The sequence below is a fragment of the Erpetoichthys calabaricus genome, chromosome 8, assembly GCF_900747795.2.
Source record: "Erpetoichthys calabaricus chromosome 8, fErpCal1.3, whole genome shotgun sequence".
Taxonomy (NCBI): Eukaryota; Metazoa; Chordata; class Cladistia; order Polypteriformes; family Polypteridae; genus Erpetoichthys; species Erpetoichthys calabaricus.
The window spans coordinates 194,945,956-194,971,867 of NC_041401.2; the positions used below are offsets into that span (position 1 = coordinate 194,945,956).

Consider the following 25,912-nt stretch of genomic DNA (forward strand, 5'->3'; position numbering starts at 1 on the left):
CACAGTAGTCACTTTGAAAGTGTCTTACGTGGACTCTTGATTCGATTCTAGTGTCATGTGTACGCAAGAATGATTTTAAAGAGTTCAGGTCATTCAGTCTGGATAGTTTGTCAATCCTTTTCCACCCAGCTTCTGCAGTATATCATCAGTATGAGATCTGAGGGTCCCCAAAATGCAACCGTCTCCCAGACAATTTAATTACTACTTGTAGCTGTGTTTACCCAAAATTACCAAAGTTCCGCAGCTTTAGTTTGCTTTGTGGGATTCTAGCAAAAGCTTGACACACTCAAATGATTCCCCAGACAAAATACAGTATCTTCATTTTTAAAGCTTTAATAAAAATTCAAGATGAAACAGTTAACACAAAAATAGAGAAAAAATTGGTATTGCAAAGTTCAGTTTTTAAGAAAAGTTCTTTTTAAGGCTTATATATCTGTAGGTTTTCTAATACAGTTGAACTATTTCTAAATTGTCAGAAAACTGTATGCCTATCCCATTTACAGTATGGTCTTTCAGCCCATCTAGCAATGGGACTCTTCTAAAAAACTGACTTAACACAGTGTCAGATATATCTGAGAAGGTTCTATCCCATGTTAATTGACAAGGGGGTAAAAGGCTATACCATAATATATAGCTAGGAGTGAAAATTGTATTCTGTTCAAATTAAGCAAACACTAAGATGAATTTAACTTAAAGCATCAAGTTTCTAACTTTGGCTCTTACACTTGTTGTTAAAACACAGTTTTATAGCTTTGTTGAAACTAAAATCTGCATTTTTGTTTCAGCTTCACTAATTGAAGTCAGTTGGTGGAAAACTACAGAGAGCAAAATTGTGTGTTCAGTTTGCTACTAACCAGCCTACATATGAAATGCTCATGATAATAGACTATTTCTGGCCTTTTTTAGTAGTTGTACAAGTAGACTTTAGAGCAGGGGTGTCGAACTCCAGTCCTGGAGGACCGCAGTGGCTGCAGGTTTTCATTCTAACCATCTTCTTAATTAGTAATAATAAATAATAATACATTTTATTTATATAACGCATTTCCCATGCTCAAGGCACTTACAGAATATAATAAAGAATGGCAGTGTATACAGTATATAGCATTGTACAAACCAGATAAATAAAGAAGATTAAGACAGTGAATTCTCAAAAAAAAAAAAACAGACAACATAATTGCTGGTCTCGCACACACATACAGGTTACATTAGCATCTTGACAGAGAAGTAAACTGAGAGAAGGGTAATAAAGTCAAATAGAGCTAAAAGCCTTCCTGAACAGATGAGTTTTGAGTTGTTTTTTAAAAGAATTCATGGAGTCAGCTGACCTGATTAATTTCGGTAGGTCATTCCAGAGTCTGGGCGCTATACAGCTGAAGGCCCTGCTGTCACCCATGAAGTGTAGATTAGTGAGGGGCACAACAAGATTGCCAGAATCAGAGGACCTTAGTGACCAATTTTTGCTGCTAATTACTTCTTTTAATTAACTTGACACAGGCCCTTTAGTTTCTTTTTCCTTAATCAGCAGCCAAACAATAATGAGACACAAAACAAGCCACCACATCACACAATATCTGAAAATAAAGAAAAGTGATGGTCTCAGTAAGGCTCTGAGGCTAGAGATCTGCACTGGCAATCAGAAGGTTGCCGGTTCGAATCCCGTAAATGCCAATAGGGACTCTGCTCTGTTGGGCCCTTGACCTGCAATTGCTGAGCGCTTTGAGTAGTGAGAAAAGCGCTATATAAATGCAAAGAATTATTATTATTATTATAAGGTTGAACTCTCAACTCACCAACACACTTTGACGATGTTCTTATAAAAAACAGAAAATCAACAGTTTGAGAAATGTCTGCTGTTGCAGAACGAGAGCAGCAACAAGCTGTGGAATTAAATAACGGGTTTAATTAACAGCAAGCATCGGCTTCTCATTAAGAGAAACGGGTTGGACTTTGAAGCCCCAGTTTAAGCTGGTCATCTGTTGGCTCGTTTCACATCTCATTTCTGTTTGGCTGTCATTTAATGAGGAAACGAATCAATTCAGAGGACTGAATCCTTCTAACATGGCTGTTAAAATAAAGGGGAAAAAATTGAATTAGCAGTGAAAACTGGTCACTGATTAGGAAAACGTTTAGAATGAAAACCTGCAGCCACTGTGGCCCTCCAGGCCTGGAGTTTGATACCCGTGCTTTAGAGCATACTAGTTAGATTAGCGGCAGTGTTTGCTTTGAGTCTTAACTTCCAAGACTTCAGCCTTTTGTAAATGTAACACATGCTTAATGCTAGTTTTGATAAATCCCATATCTGAAACCAGGGAACATTTTTAACAGTGTATATAGTGGTCACTTTGCCTTTTAAAGAAGATTCATTTTTAAATTTGCTAAATGAGTCGTTCAAGAACTCATTGTACATGCTATTATGGCCTTACCTGATTACATTTGCTTTTTGGTGATCAGGTGTTACTATCAAAACCTAATGTCAGATTTGTTCAGTATCTCCTTGCTTGTCCAGGTTGCTTGATTCATGTAGGCCAGAGACTGAATGAATAGATTTTAGATTAAGTCAAAAAAAAAAAATGGACGTAACAATTTCCTCCAAGCCCTCTGACACATTTGTAAGTATAATTGATCACATTTTAGTAAGTTTTCAAGTTTGAGCTGGCAGTAATTTGGGTGTGGACAGTTTAATGTGTTCATCCCGACTATAAAAGTGAAGTTTGACTCTAACCAAATGTGTGTGTGTGTGTGTGTGTGTGTGTGTGTGTGCGCGCGCGCATCTGCTTGCTTTACTTCCAGCAGTACACAGTCATTGCTTTAATCATTCGTTTTCTTGATCCCAATTATAGCAGTGGAGGAACATAGAAGTAATGGTGAATTGTGAAGGCCATAGCGGCAGCCACTGGTGCAAGATAGGAATGGGCTCTGAATGAGACACCAGAAAAACTACAGTGCAGGGCACTGTGTGAGGCATTTCACCTTTCTTAAAGCGCAAACGTTAAATAAGAGGTTGATCAATGTAACAGCTTTATTGGAGATAATCAGACACCATGACCATCAATAGCTATTCTGACCAGTTCAAAGACATGTTCTTTTAATAGGTTATTAGACAGTGGAAGGAGTGAAGTAGGTGAAGGCCGATCAGTCAAGCCCTTTTCCTTACTTTATCCATCCACCTCTGCTTTGGCCTCAGTCACTTTCTCTTCCCCTGTACTTCCATTCCCATCACTCTTTTGCCCACATTTCCTCTGTCTCTCATCATCAAGTGTCCATACCATTTCAACCCATCTTGTAATTTCTCTCCCACTTTTTGTTTCATTTCTTATTCTGTTCATTTTTTTGTAACTCCACACATCCATCTCTACATTCTCATTTCTTCTCCTACGCTCTTTTACTGCCCACATCTTAGCTCCAGACATCATTTCTGGCTGCACCACTGCCTTAAAAAAACTTACATTTAACATTCGCATTATTTCTTAGATCGCACAATACTCCTGATACCTTCTTCCAATTGTTCCATCCACACTTTACTCTGTGGATTATCTCTGCATCTAATTTTCTTATCTTGAGCTACCACTGATCCTAGATATTTAAATGTATCCACTCTTTTAAATAGCTCTCCATGCAGACCACCTTCTGAGTCCTGATCATCATTAAACCTCATATTCTGTCCTCTGTCTTCCAAAGCCCTTCTCCATTATTTCAGCTTCCTCTCCGCTTTCTCTTTGTGGTACTGCACAACACAATGTCATCAGCACGAAGCGTGCACCAGGGAGACTGGTCTTTTATCCCATGACTCAACACGTCCAACACAAGATCAAAGAGGTAAGGACTTCAAGAAGATTCCTGGTGCAGACCTGTTGTAACTGGGTTCATGTCTGTTACCCCAGCACTTTTTATAACCCGAGTCCTCACTTCCTCATGCATATTGTGAACAATCCTCACACACTTGCCTGGTCACATGCACCTCCTAACCTCTTGATGTGGCAGTTTATCATAAGCCTCCTCCTAATAAACAAACACCATATGCAGTTCTTTCTGTTTTTCTAAATGAGCTGTCTCAATGCAAAGATTGCATCAGTTGTTCCTCTCCCTGGCATAAACTAAACTGCTCTTCTGCTGTGGTGGTCTCCTCCTTAAACCTTCTTGCTATAACCATCCATCCATTATCCAACCTGCTATATCCTAACTACTAGGTCACGGGGGTCTGCTGGAGCCAATCCCAGCCAACACAGGGCACAAGGCAGGAAACAAACCCTGGGCAGGGCGCCAGCCCACCACATGGTGTACACACACACCCACAACACCAAGCACGCACTAGGGACAATTTAGGATCGCTGTCTTTGGACTGTGGGAGGAAACCCACGCAGACACAGGGTTATAGCACGAATGTTCTCCCCTTCTCAAATTTTAATTGTCAGATTTATCCCTCTATTTTCCACAATCCTGAATATCGCCCTTCTGCTTATAAATGGATACAAGTCATGTCGTCCTCCACTCCTCATCTTATTCATAGATCTACACTAGAAAAAATCTTAAAAATCCCCTGCAGCAGAAACCATTAATGTCCCTAAAATCATTAAGCAAATTAAGGAATTTAAATGTATACAGCATAACCAAGCCTTTACCTAATCTTAACAGGTTTACAAACAAGTGCATGCAAAAGTAGCCAAGCCGTATTTACACAAAAAAAAAAATCTTCCATAGCACTCATACCCGTACTCGGGCAGGTAAACCCCAGGCGTCCGTCAAGCAGACCACCAGTACTTTGAAAAAGCCATACTTTTTTTTTAGCTGCCCTCTGTGGTTTTAAACTTTTGCTAACAATATTGTTCATTTCCGATAAGTGAGTTAATATTATATGCAGAAACATTCAAAACATGATTTGTATGACCTGTGGCATCTTAGATATTTTAAATACAAGCATACATTTTTCTGGCTGATCTAGTGAAAGAGTGCCAGTTTTACAATATAGAAAACTTCATAGTCGCAAAACTGTGGAATTTACCCCAGCTTTACGGGGTCATAATGGGTATGTGTTGCCTTACCTGTTGTTTGGCAGACTGAAAAAAGAGTATCTTAAATATTTTATGTAAAGAATGTTGAAAGGTAATCTCTGCAGCTGGAGATCAATTTCCTGTTCTCTCTCTGGCATTATGAAGTGCTTGAAGTTCATTTCTGATGTACTTGGGGTTTTGAACTTTCTATTCAGTTACTCGGGTTTCTTTACACTAAAGTTTTTTTAATAGCCCAGTATGAAGGAGCCCCCGTCCAGGGTTGTTTCTATCTTTTGACTCTGTAGAGAAACAAGGATGGCGGCTATTCAAAAGGCAGAATGTGTGAGCTGTAGTTCAGTCTGTGGAATACGCCAAATAAATCTGTGTATTAGGTGGTAGAATTCACATAAACATAAGGCAGTAGGAAAAACAAGGCAGTCAATCCAAGTCAGACACAAATGTAAAGATACAATACCGTTACTTATTTGCTTATATGTGATGTATGTTTTTGTGGTTTTTTTTTATTATAAAACATGTGTTAAGTGAACTGTCCTGAATCATGTAGTACTTCAGAGACGGTGACTGAACATGACAGCCTTATCATGTAATATCCAAGAACTTGGTCGTTCAGGTCAATAAGGAGATGATGTGGATTTTCTGTTATTTTTGTCTGTTAAATTGTCATGACTGGGTTATTGATTCAGATACACCTCGGAGTCGGACTACATTGATATCTACTAACCACCACTAATGTGTGTTGTGTTGTTTTGTTTTTTCTTCCCCATTTGCTCAGCTGAGCTTGGTGATTGTGACCCTGCAGAACATGGTCCAGACTTGGTATCTGAGTTCCGCTTTATTCCAGAGCAAACAGAAGACATGGAGCTGGAAATCTATGAAAAGTGGAAAGAATGCAGGTTATTATAACAAAGCAGTATTTCTGTATCAGTAGCTTGTAAAGTGGATTTAATTAACAATATTTGTCCTGTGCTCACCGCTCCATATTCAAGTTCAGCTTAATTGCCTAAAGCAATGTTGATGCCAAGAGAGAAGTCCAAATTTCAAAATTATTGCAATATATTTCTAACGCGTGATCTAATTTGGATTTAGTTAAACTGTTATCTATCTTTGGAGGAACAATAGCTATCCATCCATTCATTTTCCACCACTTATCTAAGACTGGGTTGCAGGTTCTGCTCCGTACTTGTAATATTTTTATTTTTATACTCTATTGAGGATTTGTTCTGTGTATTGCATTGTATTGACCCCTTCTTTTTGACACCCACTGCACACCCAACCTACCTGGAAAAGGGGTCTCTCTTTGAGTTGCCTTTCCCAAGGTTTCTTCCATTTTTTCCCTGCAAGGGTTTTTTCCAGGGTTTTTTTCTTGTCGTCTTGGAGAGTCAAGGCTTGGGGGCTGTCAAGAGGCAGGGCCTGTTAAAGCCCATTGCGGCACTTCTTGTGTGATTTTGAGCTATACAAAAATGAATTGTATTGTATTTTAGCAAGAGACTTCCTGGAGAGGCTTGGAGTAGAGCCACTGACCCTCACCATCAAGAAGTGCAGGCTGAGGTGTTTCAGGCATCTGATATGGGTACCTCTCTATGGAGGTTTTTTTTGTACATGACCAGATGGCCTGGGAATCCCTTCAGATCCCACAGTAGTGAGTTTTCAAGTGTAGCTAGGGAAAAGGGACATTTGAGCCTCATTACTAAGCAATAGGTCAATTTGAAGAAATGGCCTCACTTCCACCCAGGCCCTTGATGAGAATGTTAAAAAAGAGGATTAATAAAGACTAAACAGGCATGAGTAAATACTGCAGCCCAACCACCAGAACAAAAATAAAAGGTTAAAAGGTACACTCATTAAAGAAAATGGAAGATTTCCATGTCATAGACCACTGGGCTTTCCACCAGTAAGGTGGCAGGCACACATTTCTAAGATGTCCCATTAATCTGTGATGTAGAAACCTCGAAGTATTGAGTTGCTGGGACAAGCTGGACTTCTGGAAATCAGTTAAAAGAGTTCTTAACTGTAGTTATACCCAATCGGGTGATCCTCTCCCTTTGTGGAAATTAATATTGAGGTCTAGGAGAATAAATAAATCGGGTGTGAGAGGGTCAAGGAAGGAGTTGGAAAATAAGGACCAGAAGGAGAAATGGGAACATTCCAAAATGTGAAGTAATGTGCCAGGACATTACAGAGCAATGAAGGCAGTGTGGATCAGTGGGAGTCCCACAGAGAAATGTTTGAGGAGTAAGATGAAGAGGATGCATGCTGATAAACTGGGATTTTTGAAAGGAAAGTGATATTTTTTTTAAAAAATGGTATGGTATTTCAGAGTAGAGGATTGAGGTTCTCACTACTGTATTAGGTGTAAAGGCAAAGCCATTTTATCTACTTAACACAAAGTGGCATGCAGCCTGTCATTTTTGCTGCATATTCTTACGTTTTAAGCTGCTTTCATTTGTTCAAAAAAAGTTTTGTTTTTAATTTTGTAACAATTTTAAATGTTTACATTTGTATTTATCATTTCTTAGAGAGTGATGCGAGTCTTAATGTTTGTGCAGTGCATTAAAGGTTATGCTTAATGCTTTGCTTGTAATAGTGACCGTTAACTGCCTGCTTCAAAACCTCATACCTGTTCTCTCTTTTGCTCCATTTGCAGGAAGTAACTAACTACTAATTATTACTATCTTTTCTGTAATGTTTAGGGGCCAAATGCCAGCCCAGGCTGAAATAAATTACTTAAATAAAGCCAAGTGGTTAGAGATGTACGGAGTAGATATGCACACTGTGAAGGTAAGTGAGCAATAAATGTTGATTATGTGGTGTATTTTTGTATTTATCAGTTGTAACTAATGTTACTTCCTTCTAGTGAAACACATAGAAGGTCAATTTCTTGAATTTCTGGACCTTTTTAAATTTCCAGAAATTCTAATATTTCAGCATTCTTACTATGGCACATTGGTTAGTCATTTTCAGCGTAGACTATATTAAGCAAAAATTTTAATTACATTTCCTGTATGTGCCATGTGCTGATTTTTTTTCCCAAAACATTTATTTAACAAAATTTTATTGAAGGATGCTTTCATTTTGCACATTTTGAGCATATGAGTGAATAACTGACATGTGGATTATGCACCATGAAATTTTTATTTTATGGATGTATTTGATATTGTCTGTTGTTGTCCAGCTTGAGTTGCCCTAGACCAGGGTCGACAACTCCGGTCCTGGACGACCACCGTTGCTGCAGGTTTTCATTCTAACCCTTTTCTTAATGAGTGACCTGTTTTTGCTGCTAATTAACTTCTTTTGAGAACTAATTTTATTTAACTTGCTATTGAAGACTCAGAGCCCTTAATTGTTTCTTTTTCCTTAATTAGCAGCCAAACAATAATGAGATTCAAAATGAGCCAAAACAACTGGTGTCCATCATACAATATCTGAGAAATAAGGTCTTAGAAATGTCGATCTGCTCAGGTCCCCAAAACACTTGACCAGTGCTCTTAGAAAGAGAAAATCAACAATTTTGGAAATGTCTGCTAATGCATCACAAGAGCAGCAACAAGCCATGAAACTAAAGAACTGGTTTAATTAACAGGAATTGGCACCTCATTAAGCAGCTGGTTGGAGTTTGAGGCTCTGACTTAGCTGGTCTTCTGTTGGCTCCCTCACTTCACATTTCATTTCTGTTTGGGTGCCATGTAAGGAAAGAAATGAAGCAATTCAGAGGAACGATTACGAAATTCAGGAGAACAAATCTTAAAAAAGCAATTCAATTAAAATGAATTCACAAGAATTTTAATAGTACTAGGGTGTTGTACCGTGTTAGCCATTATGAATGTAGAGAAAAGCCAAGCAAAATGACACCTTTTATTGGCTAACTAGAAAGATTACAATATGCAAGCTTTCGAGGCAACTCAGGCCCCTTCTTCAGGCAAGATGTAATGAAGAATTTTAATTAACAGCACAAACGGGGAACTCAATTAAAAAGGGTTAGAATGAAAACCTGCAGCCACAGTGGTCCTCTAGGACCGGACTTGGCGACCCCTGCCCTAGACGGTCATTCTGTCAAAGTTTTTATCTGTGTCCACCATGAAAATACATGATTACAATTTTTCTCGCCCACCGCAAAGCAATTTTGGGTGAAATATTCCTTTAATCAGCCCCACTGAGCTTGCTGAAGAGTTGGCAAAGGCACACCAGACTGGGGGCCCATTGGATGACATTGGAGGTTTGAGCATCGATTATGAAACTCAGTACACTGTTTAGCTCATCTAAAGATAGAGGAGTGTTAACATTTTTCTGTGAGAGAATGGTTCGAGTGAAGCTGAGATTTCTTTCTGTCTACTAGTAGTTGTGTTTTTTTGTTTTTAAATTTGTGGTACTTATTGGCACCAGGCAAAATATGTGTGATAATGTTGTTTCTTTCAGGCCAGAGATGGCAATGAGTATAGCCTCGGATTGACCCCTACTGGAGTCCTGGTATTTGAGGGAGAGACGAAGATCGGCCTTTTCTTTTGGTAAAGTAGAATTAATAAGTAAATGTTTTTTGAGTGAAATGAGTAAAAAAAAAAAAATAAGTGTTGCAACTATAATTGCTTCTTTTATGATTCTTTATAGGCCCAAAATAACCAGATTAGACTTCAGGAAAAATAAACTTACTTTGGTGGTGGTTGAAGATGACGAACAGGTAAAGCAATGTTTTGGCGTGTCATTTATGAAAAATGCTGCTATAACAAATATTGTTACTTGAGTGTCAACATATCAAATCTGAATTTAGTTTACCTATGTTGGAATAAATACAATAAATTATGATGAGAACTTATATCATTATTTGGAATTTATAGCCACAGCAATACAGGCTGAACCAATAAAATGAAATGTTTAAAGTCAGAAATAACCCAGATAGTATTTTATTAGCTAGTTGATTTGACAGAAACCAAACTGCTTGCATGTTATGTGAAATAATACATTAAAACAAGCAAAAAATCCTCATTACATAGGACTCTCTTAATTCTGAATGCAAAAGAAATAACAAAAACAGTTAAACTTGAAATACTCTGAAGGAAAGAATCCCTTAAATGTAAAATCAAGGTAACTAATGGAAGAGACGGCAATAAAGAATGCCCCATACAAAAATCCTCACCAGATACTATAAAAAAAAAAGAGTACCCAGAAACAAAAAACAAATAAGAATAAAAAGAAACAAAATTAAACAGCAAACCAAATAACACTTGAATAATAAGATACAAACAAATGAGAAATGAGTTAACCCAGAATTGTAGAGCTAAACAAGGCACCAAATCTGAAAAATACCAAAAGGAGCAAAGCCAAATAACTGATGAAGGCATGTGAAGTGCCACAGACTGCAGTCGTACAGGAACGTCATGCTAGAGCATTGCCCTATGGCATTATAAGATCATCCCTTAGAATGTGTCCAATCGGAGAGGATCCTGGGATGCGTTCCTTAGGAGAATTAAACCTCACAGCTTTATTTATTTTTTTTAAATCGGCTGAGTCCAGTCTGATAGAAAAACAGAAGGGAGTGGAGCAAAATCCAAAAGGCCATACAGGGAGATTCAGTAGATGCAGCCAGGTTCACACCATCACCAAATAATTTACGTTAACTTAAGTACAAGGAAAGTAATGCTGTAAAGTTCATGAAAATTGTAAAATTTGAAGCACCCTTTGAGTAGTGTTTATTCTTCATTCTCTAAAAATATTTCTTTTTAAGCAAGGTTGATAAAATTTCTGAACACATACAATACTGAGGCATAAGAGTCAGACATGCCTGCTCCTGGAATTCTTAACTTGGATGGCAGTTTGCTGTCTGACTTGCAGCAGTGTTGAGAAACAATAAACCGTCAATACCACCTGAGGTATTTCTGGAATTTGGAGCTGCAGGCTTAGCGCACTATAAAACTGAACTTTGTCAACTTTATAAAAAGTAGTGCTAATTACTGAGAGAAATAAATATTGACGTGTGCAATTGTTAGGAATTTTTTCAGGGGAAATGAGTACAGCTGTTCCACACACTGTGTGAGTAGCTCATTATTTGCTGATAGAATTGCATTTCTAACTCTGATTGAAAAATCGGTAACCACACTACTTGCATTTGGACTTCTGTTTTCGTAGAATCCTAATCCACCTTCTATGACTCAGTAGGAAAATGATGTTCCATTTTATCTCAAGTTGAACAAAATCAAAATTCTCTTTTACAAGGATCTGTTTAAAACTTTCCAGGATTTAGCAAGAATTCTAAAGTAAACCTGCCTGGCTTGTGTGTAACCTTTTTTTTTTTTTTTTTTACTTCCCTGGCTGTTTTACAATAACAGATGATTTCTTTTAGATGGGGTTCTCCATTTATATCAGTCTCTTTGTCTGGTGGAGGTTGAATGTTGAGTTCTTTTTGAATTATTTAAGAAGCCTATCTTACTCTCTCATTCGTCTGATCCAGTTGTTTTGTTATAATATTTTGTGTCCAAATAAGTAAAATAAAAAAAAATACATTATACTGCGTAAAGATAATGTTCTCTTTCAGTGAGTTGAGGTGAGTCGTTTGGTCTGCTGCCTATAGTTTGAATTATTTATATAGTGAATGTATAGTTCCATTTCTGCACATTAATTTCTTTCATAAACATAAAGACTGCATTCATTTTCATTTTACTTTAATCACAGTACTGTCAGGTTTTGACGAATGGCGTATTTCTGCATACTTAAACTTGCTATTTCAAGGATGACCACTTTCACTACACCGCTTGGGTATATAATTTAAAACCTTCTTCCACAATTTTTGGTTGATGCGCATGGTGACGGAGTGGCAATGATGCTACGCTGAAGTTTAAATTCTCTTCAATTCTGTTTGAAGCTCATGTTACCTTCACGTCTCTGTGGTTGTCTACCAAATTTCTGCAGTCTTCAGTCATATTGTCAGGTTGATTACACCAATGAATGCTTGATTGTGCTTCGAAACAGACTGGTATCTGTCAGGGCTGCTTCCTTATCTGCTCTTCTTTCCGCTGCAACCTTGTGCAGGAAAGATGTGTTTAGAAAATGAACGATAAAAACGCCTCAGTACTGTAAAATCCATTAAAACATGTTACTTATGAGTGTAAATATTTATTAGTTAGACATTGGAGCTGAAGCGGGCACTAGTTTAATGTGGAGAAAATGGATTTTACTTCATTTTTTTTAAAATTCATAATCTACCAGCTTTTGTTAAACTGGAAAACTTAAATGAAACCATTTTGTTTTTCAGTAGTGTTGCTTCTTGAAGTTGGACAAGAGGCCAAAAGGGTGAAATATACTATTAAATCAACAAAATGGTGGCTAATTCTAAAAGAGCATAATGAGTTATGTATTGTAAAGACAGACCACATGAAAAGAGACTTCAGGTGCTGTGTGTTATATTTGTTAGGTTTTAGGTGTAAATTAAAATTCTGACACTCAAAGTATTTATTAGAGTCCTCTTATAACCGAAATGTTGCTTCATCTTTTATAATTTGAAGTTGAAGGTACTGTTGAAAAGCATACCTTTACAATTATTTTTATAGACTGACATTTTAAGTGTGGGAAATGTAAAATTTATCTCGGAGATAAAGGAACTGATAAGTTGTATTATGTCACTAGTCTTTACATGAAGATAGCAGAGAAAAGCCAAGCAAAATGACACCTTTTATTGGCTAACTAATAAGATTACAATATGCAAGCTTTCGAGGCAACTCAGGCCCCTTCTTCATCTTGCCTGAAGGGGCCTGAGTTGCCTCGAAAGCTTGCATATTGTAATCTTTTTAGTTAGCCAATGAAAGGTGTGATTTTGCTTGGCTTTTCTCTACATTCATAATGGCTAACACGGTACAACACCCTAGTACTACATGAAGATAGCAGAACTTCAACAGGCATAGTGAATCTGTGTGAGAGCGAGCAACTGATGTGTTGTCTTCCCCCCCCCCCCCCCCCCCCCCCCCTCCTCCTCTCTCTACCGATAATATAACAGGGAAAAGAGCAGGAGCACACATTTGTGTTTCGAATGGACCATCCAAAAGCCTGCAAGCACTTATGGAAGTGTGCTGTGGAGCATCATGCTTTTTTCCGTTTAAGAGGCCCACTGCAAAAAAGCTCTTCCCATCATGGTTTCATCCGATTGGGATCCCGCTTCAGATTCAGGTAGGCTATTGTCAAAGCTAAATGTTCCGTTTCCTTTGTTTGCGTATCTTTTTTGTTAGTCAAAGAAGTCATTAACATGCAAATCTTTGGCTATAGTTGATTACTTGGTGGTTCGAAATACAGTAGCCCCTGCAGGTATGTGAATTTGTCTTACACAAACTAGTAGACAACGAAACAGAAGTCGGTATGGCACACGGTGATGCACCTTTTTCTTCAAAAGAAAATTGTCACTTTTAAATAAAGCTATTTACAGTGAACAAGTGCTGGTCTGACTAACACTGGATCACTCATTCCAGTGCTGGACACATTCTGTCTGCCAAGAATAATTAAACATTTTGAGTGAGAAAATCTATATGAAGAACCACAAGAGAAGCAGAATTTTAATGAGAAAAACTTGTTGAACGTGACTCCTGATATGCTTCTGTAAAACACAAAACTGATAGTTCCTGAACATTTTAATTCTTCTAGAAACTGCAATGAGTAACATGATAAAATAAAATTAGGTACTTGTGTAGTAAATGGACGGTAGTGAAACCTCCTCCATGGAGCCCATCACTAGAATGGGTAGGGGGAAACCTTAAATTTCTTTTTTTTTTAATCCCAATAAATTCATCAAAACAATTGTACATATGTATTTCTATAATATTCCAATTTCTGTAAATTTCTCTATTTTTTTTTATCCCAATAAATGTTATGAATACATCAAAACACTTCTGTTTTCCTTTGTCATGCCATCCGTCTGTTTAGTACCAATAATTAATTTAATGTAAGAGTTTAATAGAGGACAGAAATGAGCTTCCTTTCAAGAAATGGAGTGAAGTAGAAACCTATGACTACAGAGGCTACACACATGAATTTAGTGGCTGATCTGTCTCATCCATGGCCCTGTTTGCTCTGTGGTGCTAAATTAACTGTGCCACTTCAACAATTTCTTAGCATATTGGAGTTAGACTTATCCAGTTACAGTCTTAACATTATACTAGCAAACCCATAATCTCTTGTCAAACTTTAATGCAGACACACTAGCCCAGAAATCACTGGAACCTGTTAACAAACCTGGCATATCAGCAGTGAGATATTTGATGGCAAATTATTCCCCCTCTGTTCCACCTTTTTCTGGCAAACACTTTTTAAATCCCTAAATTTAATTAATCCCATAGTGTTTGGGAAGTGAAAGGCTGGTGTCTTGCCATTAAATTCTCCAGTCCTTACCCGTTTTTCTGAAGTGCCTTCGGTACCTTGCAGCTTCACTTCCATGCTCAGTTCTCAAACAGCAGAATATGTGCTGTTGCTGTAAATTGGAAAAAATAACATTTGTGCTCAAGATAATTTGCAGAGCACTACAACATGCCTTATTCTGTAACAAATCTGGTATCTGAGTTTTAAAAAGTTGTTTTGCATGTCCTTTAGTTAAGCTGTGTCAGGTGTAATAGTTGTTAAATCTCTTTTAGTGGTAAAACGGAATACCAAACAACAAAAGCCAATAAAGCCAGGAGGTCCGCTTCATTTGAACGGCGACCTAGCAGACGATACTCAAGGAGGACAATGCAGCACAGAGGTTGGTACTATTAAAATCCTTGAGATTTTCACAAAAGGTCCAATATGGTATCACCGAGAATGTTTGGGAGAAGAACTGAGTTGACCAGATGCCCCATTTTTCCCAAAATAGTCTGATGTATTGGCACAAATTAAGGATCCCAACTTACTTAATAAAAAAAAAAAAAAAAAAAAAAGTCTGTGTTCCATATTTTAAGAATACATCATGTCTCATTCAAGCAGCTTTGTTGCACACAGATCCTTTCAAGTTTTTCAGAGGTGCTGTAGTGGAGATGCTGTGCAGAAAAGGTGGGCGGCTCATGCAAAGAGAGAGCATCTGATGTCACCAGGAGGCGTAGTGCTCACCATGTTAAGAGGTGGACTCCACGCATCTGATGAATAAAACGTCTCCATTTAGCTCAAACTTCAAGGCGCTCATCTCTGAGCCGGAGATTGCAGGTTCAGAACTGACCACTGACAATTCACCACACTACAAATCTTCGAACTGAGAGGCTTTATGATGAAAGTCTACAACAAGGGTGGGGATCTGCACCATGGATGGGTGGAACATAGTGGTGAGAGATCAGCAGACATCACCAGGAGGCGCAGTGCTCAAAATGTTCAGAGGTAGACTCACTTACATTTAGCTCACGGTGCATTTAGTCTTTGAACTGAAACAGAGGCACCATGTTTAATCCCTAGCCTCATCAGTCTCATTCAGAACAGACACAACATTTAACCAATGTGGATTCAAATCTTATGTTTGCATTAAAATGCTTGCTGACAATAGCTTATTTAAAGCTGCGTACAAGTGAAAGTGTAGTCCTCAGACAGTGTGCAGCCACACTTAATGTAAAATTCACCCCTCAGACAGGGAATGTGCAGCTAAGAAACAATTTAAAGTGCTTCTCAACCCTTTTGTAATGGTACAGTGCAGCTTCCAGTGACATCAGGAATATCTCTGACTAGTTTTGATTTTTGAAGTTGAGGTCAGAGATTTGTCAGCTAATATATTATATTCCATAGTATATGGTCTGAGTGGCTGTTTTAGAGTTCATGTATGTGCAAATAACGTTGACACTGGTGAAAAATACACAGTAGTTGTCTGCATTCTAATGCTGACATTTTAACAGTTAGAAAGTAAAACAAGAAACGGACGTTAATTACAAGCAGAAATCATAGTAGGCCAACCAGCCTGTCTCCACAGCATCCTACACCCAAGTGTCCAATTAGTCACATATTGCTCAAGTACTGTGTTAGTCCCAGGAAAATCTGGTCACCTTAAGTAAATAAATGGAATTTGGGTTATTGTTATTTAACTCTCAATGTCAGCAGTTTTCTCTTCTAATTGGTAAATTTAGTATGTTGTTGCATATGTAGGTGGCTTTTCCTAATTTATTCTTGACTGAAAACAACAAAAGAAACAAACAAATCCTGAACGGAAACATAATCTGATTTTTTTGTTTGTTTGTTTGTTTTTAAGGACACATGGGCATCAGGAATCAAGATCAAGAGTAAGTTGTTTGTGTTTATTATTTATAATGCCTTTAATTGGAATTCTTAAATTAACTCAGAATTTGCCATCTGTTTAGTTGTTATCCGCAAACATCTTCGGTATAGCTTAATTATAATAAGCCTTATGCAGGTTCATAGTGAGTACAGAATCAGTTGATAAAATGGACACTGAAATGCAGTTTAATGGCACCTTGATTTATACTCTAGAACTGATAAAATGGATTTGAGGAGCAAAAATTGTTCCTCAGAGAAACAGCCTTTGCTGTGCTGCTCAAACATGTGTTTTCCTTATTTATGTTAAATAAACATAAATGTGTTTATAGAACTGTCATTTATGGTGGAGATATTGTTTTAAAGGGTTTCGGATATTTTGAAAACGGTTATAAGCAGAGATCACTCAAGCACGTTTACAGGTATTTTATGGTTTTGCTCCCCTGGCTTTTAACTGGCTCATACAGACATTATATCTAGCAGTTTTACACATATTTCATACTTTGCTGTTTATACCATGTGCGTTCACTATGTGCATATGCAACAAATTTTTAAAAACCTGGAGTAAAAAGCCTTTGTGATTTTTGCATCATGTGGCCATCTAAAAACACTCATTTGATTAGTGTAGCAAAACTTGGAAAATCCTGTCCGAACTTAACCGGTCATGGAGACTTCTAGTCACTATACCTGGAGCTGTACCAGCCTTGCAACCTCAGTCTACTGATAAGACAGCTGATGACCAGAATGGAGGAGTGAGAAACTGACACTTCGGGGTGCCAGTGGTCTTTAGTTATGTTATTTGTTTTTCTAAGGCAGCACGTGTTGCATATGTCCATAGGAGATGGCAGATTGGGTGCTAGTCGTATTCTGTGCTGCCTTCACCAGCCTCTGCAGGGCTTTACAATCTTGATATCAAGCAGGTGCCTTACCTGGATGTTATGGAGCCAGAGAAAATGAACACCGCATGCACTTGGAAAAGTTCATGAGAACAGATGGGGAATCTGAGCTTTCCTCTGAGGTCTGACAAAGTAGGGGTACTGGTGGGCTTTCTCGACAAGAGATGAAATTTGTTGTGCACACTTCAGTTCTAAAGTAACGGTCACTCCAAGTAATATACAGTGATTCACCCTCTCAACAACATCCCTGACAATATACAGTTGAGTGTGGTGTTCCTTCTGCTTCCTAAAGTCTGACCAGCTCCTTTTTTTTATATTAAGGATCAGGTTGTTGTCCTGGCACTGCAGTGACAGCAAGTAAACTTCCTGTCTGTAAGCTGCCTTTTAAAGGAGAAAACCTTCAATTTACATTCTGTTACCCGCTCAGGGCATGGTATGTTTATACACATGGAGGGGTAGTAAAGACCTAAAGTGAAAATGCTTCACATAAAATTCAATGACTTTTTTTTAAAGTCAATGGACATACAGTATGCAGTCTAGTATTTTCTAGATTCCTAGCCTAAATTGTTGTTTCCATTAGTGAAAAAAAAGGAAAGTTATTTGCTTAAATATTAGATTGCTTGTATTAACTGCTAGTTTTTTCAGCCTTGTTATTTATTTGTTAAATATTTTTTTTATTCATCGGTATTTTTGACTTACAGTTTCTGTCTTTCTTACCATTCAATAAAATGGAAAAACAAAGACAAAGGTTGCTGCTTTATTTACCATATTTTAAAGCAGCTGAGCTAACAAACTGTTTGTAGCTTTAGCAGTTTTCAGGACTCAATCTTGTGGTTGTTCCTTATTTATCTCAACACATTCACAAAGTATTTACTTCTGATATTTCATAGTGTGGCTCATAACGTGATAAATTGCACAAAAATTCTGATGTCTTGGAGGGGTGTACAGTGTATATTAACTCAGTAAGCACACCAAACATTATTGACTTTTAAGTTTATTGGCTCCTGAAACTTTCTGTATTCTACAAGTTGTTGAGCTCGACATCTTTTAGTAAGAAGGCTTAATACTTTTCTTAAGGTTTACTTCTGTATGTATAAGTACATAACATTTTCAAATCTATTTAATTCAATTCAAGGGCAATGCACACAACAAAATGTTAAATACAACTTCTGACATATGATATAAAAAAATCACATCAGGTCAACCCCTATAATTGAGTAGTTTTTTGACCAGAATAGAAATTGTCCAGTGGTACAGAATAAAGAGGGAGAAAAGTGACCGTGTAGGATGCCTGAGGTTTTCGTAACGTGTGTAGTGTGCATTTCCGAGGCAGCATGTGTTACACACAGTGGGTATTGAAGAGAATGGAGCTGTTTAACACCCAATGTCACCACCTTGTGTAGTCCCCTTCGACTTCAGGATAAACGTTGCTTTACCAGCATGTTGTGCAGCCACTGAAGGTGATGATATGAATCCACTGTGCACCTGTAGATGTTGGTGAGCTTAGACAGTGATTTGTGGACTGGTCCTCCTCTCTATTCCCACAACTACTACTGGAATTGGGCTGTACTGAATAAAGTCAAGTCTGAAAACAAAAGAATGGACTCTAGAAACATGCAGTATATTTTGGGTTTTTGAAGATACTGATTTAGGACAATGCAACGTGAACCTAACATTCAATAAGTTCAGAATTTAAGCATTGATGCAGCAGTGATAGTCTTGCTCCATGTAATTTGTATTTTTTTCATAGTAAATGTATTAGTTGCAGAAGATCAGTTATGCGCAAAGTTTATTGCAATTAGAGGCTGAGTTGGTTATATGTAGTTTGATACAAGTTGACTGTATAACATATAAAAGGCACTATAGAAGTATAAATCTAGATGCAAAAGGTAGCATATTATAGAAATTAAAGCTACACATGAAGTATAATATTTGAAATATAGAATGATTTATAGGTAGGCAGAAAGATAAAACATATTGTTTAGTAGAAATTAGAAAACCAGCAGCACTACTGTGCCTCCCGATTCCTGGGATCAAAACGCAGGTCTGATTGCTGCCAGTCTGGAGTTTGTACTGTACATTATCCCTCTGTGTTATGTGGTTTCTGAATCCTGCTCTATGCAGTCTTCAAGCTCATGATCACTTACTCACACAGTCATTTTAGAGTCGTGCACACTTTTGGAACGTGAGCAAAACCATGAGAGAGAAGAAACTACCCTTAAAGAAGTAAGTGGAAAAGTCATTGGGACAGATTAGATGAACAGACCAGCTTAATGGACTCTTATTGTTTGTCAAATTTCTTCTGTTTGTAATCTGGCCTGCAGCGAAGTGGCTCCACATCTAGCATAATAGTTCCTAATACTGCAGTTCTGAATTAATGACTAGAAAATGGATGATGTCTTATGATTGACAGAGGGAGTTTTCCATTATAGTAGATAAATGCTTATGAAAGGAACTATATATAAATATCACAATATTAGATGGTGAGATATTAAAGACAATATATAACACACAGAAAAATTTCATTGTTACAGCAGCAGCAGCGCACACAATCGGAATAGTAAGATGAATTTAAAAAAGAAAAATGTATCCAAGTGGCTTTCTGGAATAAGCTTATTTGTACTTCAACATTTGAAAAAGCAAAAATCTTTCCGAAGGAATTTCACACTTGAGAGCTGTACTGATAAGTAACTGGTACGGAATATTCTCTGACATCACCCATCATACTTAACATTCCTGTATTTTGTGGAAACACTCATTACTGGTTTGATTTATACAAGCATGCCATGAACTCTCTCTCATTAGGCGTTGTTTTTCCAAACAACGTTGGCTCTGAAGTTTTCTTTTTTTTTTTTAAGCACTTCTGTAATAAAATGTGAGTGCTAAGCTATTTGATTCTTTTTTGTGTGTGTGTTTGTGCTCAAAGGCATTCATTCTCTGTGTGGTTCACAGATTTGTATTAATTCTATTCAGAAAAAGAGTTAAACTTATGCAAGTGGCCATTTTGATTAAAGCTGGTAGATAGAAGTTTTGGAGTCTGTTATGTTTAAATCGTCCAACAAATGTGTAACAGATTTCATAAAAAATGTCTTGCTGCTTTTGCAGGATATTATATAGGCAGAGGTCTACATAATTTAAAATTGTCTGCATTTTCCATAACTGGTAAAGAGGTACAGTGAATGGAGAGGATATCACTCTATTCTTGGTTCATTTTCAAGATGGTGTTCCTTCACTGAGGAGCTTGCATTTTCTGTTAGTGTTGTAAATGTTGTGTAGAGCCTTTGGCCTTAGAGAACACTCTAGAAATATAAAGAAACACTGGTATTAATGAAAATGAGGGGCTGAGAAAATTTTGTAAGTACTTAAGAACTGGTTACCATTCTTATCTATTAGTCTGTTTCACTCTTATTTTTCAATTATACACGATGTTTCACCTTTGACACAAATTCTCAGGTGTTACCGATGACACCTGGGGTATGCTCTGAAAGTGCATAAGATAAGGGGACCAGCACAAGACTTGATGGGAGGTTCTTAGTAGCTAAGTAGAATAACTAGTTTTGTGGTATTCTGTTTGGTTTAGTTTTTCACTTGTGATGATCAATTTTGTCACCTTGTCCTGTCACGCTTGTCCCTAAACAGTCCCCCAGACTGATGTTTACTTGGTTATGTTGACCTCTTTTGCAAGTTGCTTGGGGGAAAATGGTGTCCGCTAAGTGAATAAATGGAAATCTAGGCAGCAGGTGACAGTGATGTTTACTGTTTTTTTTGTCATTTTATGAATTACACCTTTTGGTTATTTGTGTTTAGAAAAGGAACCATCTTCGTTTACTGTGGGTCTTTGGTGTTTTTTCTGAGATAGAAAGGCCATCTCCTATCACAGCTGTTGTAAACCTAAAATTAAAATTTATAGAAATGATATTGTGTAGTGGCTATACTGGAGCATCACATTCCATTCCTTAATGAGGTAAACTCCAAGTCATTAATTACATTTATTTAACTGATGGTTTTTCAGACTGTCTCAAAAAATCAAATTACTACCACTACTTACATATCTCTAAAAAAAAAAAAATCTTTGGGAGGGAGACTAGGGAGACGAGATGTGATCTTCTCGGAACACAATTTGAAGTCCTGTGATAGACACTTTAACTTGCGACAAGCAAACACGCAGCTCACCAGCAGCAGAAACCCAGCAGATGATCCGACTGCTTTTCCTTGCGTGCGTTCAGCCACCCTATCCCCCCATCACAACACAAGCTGCTGTACAGACTTTAAAATGATAGACAGGCAGCGCGACAGCAACAGAAAGCCAGCAGATGATCTGACCGCTTCTCCTTAGCATGTGTTCAGCCTCACCCCGTTCACAACGCGAACAGCATTATACATCCTGCAAGAAATAGATGTAACCATGCCCGGGGCCGGAAATAAAGGACAAGTATTGTTTTTACAAAAATTTTAAAGGAAAAGTGAAAATAATGCATAGGTAACAATTCCCATGAAACTAACAGTCTCTTTAAATTGTATATCTGGTAAACCAAACACGGGTGGGCGAGCGAAGTGAGAAAGGGGGCGGAGCCCCCTAGTCTCTTATAAAATTGAAAATTAGATCACTTACCTCCGGTCTCACAATGAATTAATGTTGGGGGGCTGTACAGTATCATCCTCCATAAGGGTATAGTCCCTGTGCCTTACCCATGTAGCCCAAATGCATGTTTTTTTGTTTTTTTTCTGCTTGTTTTGCATGACAGAATACTGAAGTCTCTGTAATCCTTGTTTAGTGATTCATAAGGTGATTTCCTACTTAGGAGCAGTTCTTAAAAGCTACTCAGGGATGCTTAACTTTGACATTAAATATTTCTATTTTTTATGTTATTGTATATATTATGGTGTTAACCAAACCTTTTTTGTCTTATTCTAGTGGTCAGATCAATGGTGTTGGCCAACATCCAGGAGCAAAGGTACCATTTTGTTTGTTCACTATGTCAAATGTGGCAGCAGTAGGTTTAGAAAGTGCTGTGGTGTAAATTTGCCTATGAAGTGTACTAATTTAACACTAAAATTTCTTTAGTTGTGAGTTCACAGTGCTGTGTAAAAGTATTTACCCCTCCATAAAATCCCCCATTTTCTGCATAGTTTACAAAATGAATGGCCTCAAACCTTTAGATGAAAAGCGGTACTAGAGAATGGTGCCTGAGTGAAAACAGAAATTGTCACCAGAGGAAGGGATGGGATTCACTCAAGCAAACTTCCACATTTTATACCTGCTTTCATAATTTTTAACCCACTTATTCACGAAAGTAAGACTTTTAATAAGGTTTTAAACTGATGGTATTTATTTGTTAAACAAACTTTCTAGTCCCCATCTCAATAAAGAAGTGATTCTGTCATTTTTTGTTAATGGTCTTATGGCTCTAGTTATTTTCTGTAGAAATTTAGGATTTTATTAAAATTAAGTTTTCCTGTTTTTGTTCTTCTGACTGCTTCCTTTAGACTCTTAACTCCTTTGGTTCTGAGTGAAATGAATCAGAATTATGAGTTAATGCCCTTCAACATCTGTGCTTTTAATCCATTTAAAATTCCAACAAAGCTTTAATCTGCAGCCATACTTGGATGAGAAATCTGAACAGAGCTTCTTAATTTTATTATTCGATAGCAGATCCAGCCTGTGGAGGAGTGGTGCCTTATCCCAGGGTATTTCCTGCCCCCTACAATCAAGTCAATTGTGATTCTTTTTTTTTTTTTTTTGGTCCTGTGTAGAGTGTAATCTGCTTTAACAAATCCAGAAAGACAAAAAATAATATATTTGCTTTTATCCATTTGTACTTTTACTAGACAAGAAATTTGCGACCAAATTTCCCTGTGGTAAATGCAATGCCTGTTTCACCAGTTCCTGTGGAAATCGAGCCTCTCCCAAGAAGTCCAGGTGCCAGCCACTCGGAGAAAATGAGGTAAAAATGTTTGCTTTTGAGCCAGTTTGTAACTACTACCCTAAATTTAAGATGATTGAAAATTGATAGATTACAGATTATAACTAATCATTTTTGTTTGCATTTGTTTCAACCTTTACTATTTTTGAAGCTTGTAAATGTGCAGATCACTTCTTAAAATGTAAAACATGTCTAATGACCTGATGACTTGCTTTATCTGGCCTAATTAGGTTGTAAGAAAACCAGTGTCAGAAATACTGCTTCTAGTGAAATCTCAAACAATTTTGTTGTTTTTAAAACAGAATAAATTCAATCATAGTAGTATGAAAGGAAAATAAAATTATGAGATGCATCAACAACTTGCATTCATACTGATTTTGTTTTATAAAATCAATTGTGCATTGTTTAATATTTGTGGAATATAAGAATTAGTTTTGGAAATGCAAAAGAGGATTGTGCTTGCAGTTTTGCTGTCATTAAAAAATGTAATAGAAATCAGCTGAATCACGGAGTTCTTCTATTGGGAAGAGTATAGTGATGTGTATATAATTGTAAATACAGATTTTGTTTAACCTCCTTTGCATTAACCAGAGCGTGACTGTGGCTTGGAGTTCTGTGTAAATAAGGTTAAGCCCGAGTTGTACTCAGGCTGACGTGGAATGATCTGCTTTACAATGTTAAGCCCAAATAAACTCTCTACACAGTGTTCTGCTGCCATCCTGTGGTTAAAATAACTTTATGCTGTAAAAATCATGACCTTTTCTATGTGTTTTGTCACTTTAATGTAACTCATCAGTATTCTTGAGTGGGGTAGATCCTTCAAGCAAAACATAATGGTTCATAAATGAGAATCTGTTAAAACCAGTTTTAGAACAAACTGAAACTGAACTGTTAGTTGAATCAAGCAGTAGTAATGATGATGCAAGTTGGGCATCAGATGTTCACATGGATAGTGAATCTGATGCATATGGCACTGTACAACTGAATCGTCCTGATATGCCTGTTGAATTTGGCCACCTTTAGGTTCACTTTGGTGCAAGAATGTGCTTGGCAAAAAAGGCAAAATATTTGTCATCAAGTAGAAATACAAGAAAGACGTTAGTCACCTAAGCTCCATTTACAGTGCACCAGCTATCAATGTTCATCACTAAGCCTTGGGCTGTGGTAGCTTATAACAACACAAGGTGCATTTTGATCATGTGGATCAGGCACAGACATTCTACCATTTCATTTTCAAGTGACAGAAAAAAAGTGTTAACAAAAGTGTGCAAAGAGAAACACACTTCTACTGTCCCAGTTGTGACATCAGGCTGTGTGTTGGTGACCGTTTCAGAACGTGTAAAGGAAGTGTACTGAATCTCCATTAATACTGCCGTCTACACTAGATAGACCTTTCCTGTTGTGTTTATATTAACAATTTGGAATTTACATGTTTGTTACACTTAACATTCTATCTTAAAAAAAAAAAAAGATACAAGTATTCAACCTTTTTAGGTCATTTTTTCTGGCAGTACACAACCCTAAAAAGGTTAGTGCAGCGCTCATTATGCTGTGTTTGCATCCTAATCATTAATGTGAAAAATTGTGTTCAGGCATTGTCCATGTCATCATAGTAGTCCTCACTTCCTGAGTACCTGCACTCAGATTACTAGATAAAACTGCCATTCATCTTTTGGGATTGAATTCATGAAGAGTGCTTATTTCTGCTTTTTCATGGTTTTCCAAAAGCAACTTGATATGTCCACTTTCATAATAAGAGGGTGTATACAGGATCACTCTGCAGATTATTTTTATTTATTTATATATATAATATATATATTTATATTTTATATGTTATTTTTATCTGATAAAAATGCAATTATAGTATGGTAACATAGATAAACTTGCAACAGAATACAGAGACTAATGCTGCTTGCCAAGAATGTTTGGTACTTCGATGCTGGGCTGGTTGCCACATAGTTTTTCTATGAGAATATATTTATCCACATAAAATGTTTCCCCCTGCTTATTTTTTGCTTTCTTTGCTGTTTTTGTATGTCTGAATATATTAACCACTGAAAGTACTTGCTTGCACCCAGATTTGTGATTTTCATTTTTTTAATTTTCATTTATGCAAATTTTTTTTTTCTTCTGAAAATCTTGAGAATTTGAAAGCCAATATTAGGTTTAGATTTAAGGCAGCCTAATTAATGGTCAATACAGTAGTCCTCAAAATGAATTACACATACCCGCTGGAAAGTTGTGGGCAAACATTAGGTAAAATAACAATTTGTTTGCGCCTTATTTCAAATACAAACTGTAGATAGTTGGACTTTTTGATCATTTTCTGTCAATTATTAATCCATCAGATGTAATCATATGTCACTGATTGTTAGAACTGTTCTGGTCCCCAAGCAGTTTGTTAGTAAACCTTAAGATTGGTCCAGCAGTTGCTAATTCCTTTCTAGTAATGGTAGTTTGGAAAATCAGTGCTATGTTTTGAATGATTCTTTACTCTGAGATTGTGAACCTTTTAATGCATGTTTTGGTCAGAAAATAATTTTATGAAGATTACCCAGTAAGCAACTGCAATTTGGAGTCAAATGATATGCTTTCTAAAGTTGTATTATGCACTCCTGCCAGGTTTTATAAATTTGGAAAAATGCATATTGTTGAAAGCACAAGCAACAAAATGTTATTTTTGGATGAGCCAATATTCACTGATGATTCAATATTTTATGAGGAAATAGTGAGAATTCAAGCAAAATGACCCATTTTATTGGCTAACTAAAAGATTGCAATATGCAAGCTTTCGAGGCAACTCGGGCCCCTTCAGGTAAGATGGAATACAGAAACTGGAGTTCCCTGTGCTTATATACACACTAGGACAAATAACAGTTATTTGTAGCAGGAT

At 37.1% G+C, this 25,912-nt stretch overlaps 1 protein-coding gene across 2 annotated transcripts in view; it reads left to right on the forward strand.

Annotated features, from left to right (window-relative positions):
* The window catches only part of epb41l5 (erythrocyte membrane protein band 4.1 like 5), a 126,604-nt gene that overhangs the window by 41,951 nt on the left and 58,741 nt on the right, over positions 1 to 25,912 (forward strand). For both annotated transcript variants that reach the window (XM_028808051.2, XM_051930313.1), the window contains exons 8-16: positions 5,782 to 5,902; positions 7,700 to 7,787; positions 9,423 to 9,511; positions 9,612 to 9,681; positions 12,988 to 13,157; positions 14,609 to 14,715; positions 16,177 to 16,207; positions 22,011 to 22,050; positions 22,925 to 23,040. In XM_028808051.2, the coding sequence (XP_028663884.1) occupies positions 5,782 to 5,902; positions 7,700 to 7,787; positions 9,423 to 9,511; positions 9,612 to 9,681; positions 12,988 to 13,157; positions 14,609 to 14,715; positions 16,177 to 16,207; positions 22,011 to 22,050; positions 22,925 to 23,040 (832 nt within the window). The remainder of the gene's footprint in view (positions 1 to 5,781; positions 5,903 to 7,699; positions 7,788 to 9,422; positions 9,512 to 9,611; positions 9,682 to 12,987; positions 13,158 to 14,608; positions 14,716 to 16,176; positions 16,208 to 22,010; positions 22,051 to 22,924; positions 23,041 to 25,912) is intronic.